This window comes from Cynoglossus semilaevis, chromosome 10, assembly GCF_000523025.1.
Source record: "Cynoglossus semilaevis isolate Cse_v1.0 chromosome 10, Cse_v1.0, whole genome shotgun sequence".
In the NCBI taxonomy this organism is placed as follows: domain Eukaryota; kingdom Metazoa; phylum Chordata; class Actinopteri; order Pleuronectiformes; family Cynoglossidae; genus Cynoglossus; species Cynoglossus semilaevis.
In genome coordinates this window covers 17,017,784-17,023,613 of record NC_024316.1, presented here as the reverse complement: position 1 = coordinate 17,023,613, position 5,830 = coordinate 17,017,784, and the positions used below count along the sequence as shown (strand labels likewise).

Below are 5,830 nucleotides of genomic sequence, written 5' to 3'. Positions count from 1 at the left end.
GGGCGCCCCCTCCGGGGCGTTCCGGCGGGGCTCCCGGTTCTCTGTAAAATGCTGCCAAAAAAAAAAAAAAGCTACTCGTCAGGCCACTTCTATCATCATTTTTGTTTTACACATTTTGAAACAAATTTCCAAAGTTTTTTTATACTTTTGTTTTTTTATTTAACTTAACTTGGTGAATAGTTTTCACATATAAATAACTGCAGTATAAATTACAGCTTCTTTAAATTGATCGGTTCTCAAGTTGATGAAGTGTTTTTAAGGAAGTTAGGGTTGTTTTTGATTGGTCTCTAAATTTGTGTATTTTTTTACCGTATGTAAAAAAAAAAGAGTTTGCAATAGAATTTTTTTTTTGACGTTACATCAGGTCAGCTCATTACCTTCTTCTGTGGCAAATCTATGATTCAAAGCTAGTGTGGTATTTGCTCATACTTGAAGTATTTCTCAACAAGACTGAGCTGGTGGAATTGTTCCTGCAGATTCTTTTTTCTGACAAGCCTAAAGGAGGCGGAGTTCCACTTAATCTTTTTTTTAATATTTTTTTTTTATTGAAGAGTAAAACCAAAACTCAAAACAGAGCAGAATATAAAGCCCGAGGCCTGATCTTTATAAACGGCTGCATCTGAATTTGAGACGTGTCAGAAATACAAATGAAAACAATGATGGAGGTGTATTTTTGCCCCAGAGTTCCTCCAGATGGTCTGCTGTTCAAAAATCACAGACCAAATTTAGCCCTGGCTCAGTTCCTTCATTTCATTGGAGCAGTTTGTTGTCACGTGTCTTTTTGATACAGAGTGGAGTTCTAATATTTAAGTGTTGGTTGATAAAGTCGGAGTCGTCGCAGTTGTAGCTCCACAGTTTTTCTCATTCCAGACGTCAGCAGCTGTGAGGATGTTAGAAATAGCTACGTTTTGTATTCACTCCAACGCAGCTCTTGGCATTTAGAAATCTGATCGAGGCCCGAGCGTCTTAACTTTCCACTCTTCCACTGGTGTTGTGCTGCTGGCCACTGCTGAGGCCTGACTTTGTGTGTGTGTGTGTGTGTAACACGGAGAGATTAAAATGTGATTTCTGTTCATGTATCTCCACAGCCAGGTTCAGGTCGATCAAAAGGAGCAATGGTGCGTTCCGGAAACTCCTGCTGACAAAACATGTTTCACAGCTTGTTAAAAGCCAGTCACCTGTGGCGGTGTCTGGGCAGCTGCCCAGAGCGTCATTTTCCTCAGGGTGGTGCAGGCACTCGTTAAAATAAAGAAAAACTATTATCTATGTCAGTTTTTCTATCGCAAATTTCCAATAAATCTAGTTTTTTGACTAAAGATTATCATGTAAAAAAAAAAGTATTTCGCTTCAGAAACAACTTGAACGCGGACATGCAAAATCCAGGCAAATAGATAATCACCAACACTGGGAATTGCACCGATCACCGTTTTGCTGTAAGGCACAAACATTAACCACTCGACCACTATATGCACAGGACATGTTCAGTTCCCCTATGGATATGGATAGGACTAGGAAACATGCTTAAATCAATCTGGACGATAGGGGGCGCCAAACCATAAATCAGACTGCAGAACCAAAATGACTAGAATGGCCACTCTGCATGAACTAGTATTTTCTTACACCAACTGGTGGCCAAAGTTAGGCCAACATAATGTCATATTATTTTATTATAATTTATTTCTATACTTACTTTTTAACTTTTAAATGTATGATTTTTTGTGTTTATAGCTGGAGCGCCCCCCGGGGGCTACATTGACTAGGATCGCCCCTGCCAATCAGTGCCATTCAAACATCTCACCTTTCCGCTGGACTGTCGCACCTCTTCGTGTGAAGACTGCAGCCTGGCGATCTTCACCTGCATGTTCATGACACTGTCCGTCAGGTAGCTTAAAGTTTGGTGCTGCTGGAAACAGATCCATGCGCCAATGGCTCCACCGACCACGACCACGGCCAACAAAACCAGCAGATGAGTGGAGTTATTCCCCGCCGCACGAACTTCCGGCTCAATGATTTCATTTTTTATAAAGTTGTCTTCTTGCTTCTGGTTGCCCTTGCCTCTCCGGTGCTTGGCCGTCATCTTTCCTGCAGAAAGGACACCGTGTTCCAGCGGTGGTCTGTGTGGACAGAGCGGACACTCAGAGCAGCCGGGGCCAGAGCTGGGACCGGGACCGTCAGTGATTAACTTCAGCTGCCTCCTCTTTAAAGCTGATAGAAGGCGAGTTGATTTCAAATCAACGCACAATTAGGCTGCGAGATGTTGTTGTGGAGGTCCGACAAAGGAGAAGAGAGGGAGGCGTGTGCCCGGAGCGCCTGTTTAGTGGATCGGGGGGGAGTGAGCAGGAGCAGGGGGCCGGGCCGCTCCGGGAGTGGCTGAGCTGAACTCACCATGTGCGCTGCTGTCATCTAATGGGAAGAGCACACGTCCCCGGGTGTTCGGAGTTATTTTTACTGCCACTGGACTGAGTGAGTGACACAACCGAAGGCCCGCTGCACCACAGACCACTGGGACACTCACATGTCGTGACGTCACTGCGCTTTAAAGTGGATTACTGTGGAAAAACTGGAGAAAAGACGTCGTTTCTTTTCACCCTGATGTTTTCGTTGTCACCGTGGATGATGACGTCACTTTGACACATGGTTCTTTCCTTCTTTTCGAATGCATTTTCTCTTAACTTTCTTCCATGCTCATTTTCCACCTTTCTTTATTTCTTTCCAAGTGCATTTCTTTTTACGTCCCATAATTTCTTTTTTCCCTTCTTTTGTTCTTCCTTCCTTTCTTTCTGTCTTCCTTCCCTCTCTCCCCTACACCATTTATTTTTCATTATTACCTTTTTCATCTCATTCCATTCCTTCTCTTTTTCTCTTAACCAAAAATAGTATTATAATAATATAAACAACACAGTGTTTCATTTTTTATTTTTATTTTATTTCATTTCCAGTGTTTTTCATCGTCTCTTATTGAATTCTGTCCAAACAGGAAAAACCAATTCACTTTAAAATGAATTGTTCCTCAGATCGGGGGGAGTTTCCATCGTCTTTCATTCTGTTAAAGTAACAAATGAACATTATTAGAAACTTTTTTCCGTTCATACGTGTGTGTGTGTGTGTGTGTGTGTGTGTGTGTGTGTGTGTGTCTCACCCTCGACACTGAGGATGGTGGAGGACTCGGCTCGTCCCAGAGAGTTCTCCGCAGTGATGCTGTACTCCCCCGTGTCTCTGGGGCCAACGTGCAGGATCGACATGGAGCAAACCCCACAGGTGTCGGAGATGTAGTAGTTGGTGTTTGTGTTCAGGCTGATGTGATTCCGAAACCACCTAATGCGAGGTTTGGGATTCCCCTTCACAGCACAGCTCATAAAGCACTCATAGCCCTTCGGTGCCGCGTGCAGCTTCAGAGGTACGATAAAGGACGGAGGACACCGCAAATCACACTCCTTCCTGCTAGGCTGTGTCAAAATAAACTTTGCTGCAAAAGAGCAGGTGCAGTCATTAATATGCAACTTTTAATGGAGTTTGTTTTTTAATTTCTTTCTTCTGGAAATCAAAACCAACCTCTCTGCTTCTCTCTCCCCCAGGTGGGAGACTCTGAGGGCGCAGATACACCGATGTCATTCTTGGCATAAACTCTGAACTGATACTCCCTCCCGTGCATGATGTCGCAGACCGTGAACCTGTTATTGAAGAGTCGCTCGGCCACCGTGGTCCACGTCCGTTTGGTTGAGTCTCGCGCTGTCACGGTGTAGTGGAGGCGATCGTCGCGCTTCTCGTCAGGAGAGGATTCCCAGACGACCGTGATGGTGCCGAGAACGTTCTCCTCCACTTCAACCAGTCCGGGAGGCTTTGGATCATCTGGTCAGTTCCAGTAAGAAAGGTTATAGTTAATAAATATGTAGATCAGGCCTGGGACTTCCAAAAATATAACCCACACTCCAGCCCTCTAGGTGGCAGCAGAGCACCAAATGTTAATTTGCTACCTAAAAAAAGATGCACAGGATTATTGACCTCCATGGACAAGAAAATTTGTTTGACAGCAATGAAAAATGTGAACTCGCTATTTGGCTGGTTCGGGTTGCTAATGTAGCCTAGAGAAGAGAATGGTTTTGTGCAAATTGCTGCGCTAACATTAGCTCCAACAGAGGAGTAAGATGAAGAATACTTTTTTTTTGTTGGTTACGTTCATGTTTGTCTATTTAGTGAATCCTTTTAATCAAAATGAATGTGGATTTAAAATACTTAGCTTATTGTGCTAAATACTACATTCTCTGGGTATAATTACTCTTTTTTTGCTGTATTCTACTATCAATATAGTTATAAAAATGAATTGGTGAATTTACCTGTGACCCTGACCTCTGTACTGAATGTCTCCTGTCCAACCAGATTTCTCAACAAAACAGAGTAGATTCCAGAGTCGGAGCGCTCAGATGAAAGGATTAGCATCTGGGATGAGCCGTCACAGTTCGTTATTATGGTTTGTTTTGTCACAGGCAGACTGTCCTTCATCCACATAATGTCTGGCTGGGGAGAGGCCTGGTCAGAAGAAAAAACACATCAGCAAAATAATGAGAACTCTGGACGGGTAATATTACTGTTCCTAACAGAAAAAACAAAAAATCTCACCTCAAAGTTTACTGTGATTCTGACAGAGTTTCCTGCTCTAACCACCAGGAAACTTTTCATCTTCTTGTTCGTGAACTTTGGCCTCACTAAAATGAACAACAGAAAAATAATAACAGTGTGATGTGTATTTTGAGCCTATAAGGACGATGTAGTGCCATTCTTCTGAGAAACAACGTACCAGGCGAGGGCATAGCGATGATGTAGTTGGACAGCTCCTGCGGTGCACCTTCTCCTCCGTCATTGGTGGCGATGACTCTGACCCAGTACATCTCCATGGACCTAAGTCCCCTCACAGTGAAGGAGGTGGTTGTGATGGCACTGCCGTTGCAGCGGGACCATTCGATACAATCGGCATGTCGAACTTCCACAAAGTATCCTTTGGCTTCATCCTGTATCCCAGCTTTCTCCTTTGGTGTGGTCCAGGTCAGGGTCAAGTGGGTGTAAGAGGTTTCTGTCGCCTTCAGGCCCGTGACTTTACCAGGAGGCTCTGGAAAAGAAATACTTTTGTGGTAAAACTAAGATGTAAAAAAAAAAAAATAATATATGTATATGTGAAATTATGTGTGTCTACATACATTTATATATATATAGACATACATACAAAATGCAATTTATTTATACTTAAATGTAATGTGAAAAATAGTGATAGCACTTACTCTTGGGATCCCGTGCAAAAACAAACTCAGAGGGGCCGCTAAATTCACCAACTCCCGAGAGATTTATGGCTGCTTAAATTCATACCCCCCCCCCGCCACAATATCCTTTACTGCATGTTTCTTGCCTGCAAGTAATATTTTGGACATCTTTTTTGAACGTCACCAACAACAGCACTGTTATGGATTGAAAATGTCGACAGTTTACGGTCAACAGACCTTTTATTGTTTCATCACTGGCATTCACAACAGTCCAGAGATTACTTCCCTTTTTGCGTTTTTCCAAAATATAACCCTGAATACGGGATCGTCCTGTATTACTGGGTGCAGACCAGCAGAGGTTAATGCAGGTTTCACTCGCACTGATCACCTTTGGAGCTGCTGGAGGGCCTGGTGAGAAATTTAAAGATACAAAAAAAAAAAAAAAAGAAAGAAAGAAAGAAATTTAAAAAAAATGGAACATTAGAACATTATCGGTCTTTGATACAAGTTGCATTAAAACAGAGTCAACTAATAGCACTGCAGTTCAACGTCCAGCAGAGGGCAGCATTGCCTCCAGT

The 5,830-nt window shown here is 43.0% G+C and overlaps 1 protein-coding gene across 1 annotated transcript in view; it reads right to left on the bottom strand.

Annotated features, from left to right (window-relative positions):
- Positions 1–2,899: 2,899 nt before the first annotated feature.
- Positions 2,900–5,830, bottom strand: part of LOC103385329 (immunoglobulin-like and fibronectin type III domain-containing protein 1) — a 12,148-nt gene continuing 9,217 nt past the window's right edge. Inside the window, 9 exon segments of the mRNA XM_025059153.1 lie at positions 2,900–3,043; positions 3,140–3,466; positions 3,553–3,849; positions 4,335–4,527; positions 4,618–4,703; positions 4,796–5,104; positions 5,274–5,345; positions 5,348–5,398; positions 5,490–5,664. Of these exon segments, the coding sequence (XP_024914921.1) occupies positions 3,039–3,043; positions 3,140–3,466; positions 3,553–3,849; positions 4,335–4,527; positions 4,618–4,703; positions 4,796–5,104; positions 5,274–5,345; positions 5,348–5,398; positions 5,490–5,664 (1,515 nt within the window). The 3' untranslated portion in view covers positions 2,900–3,038.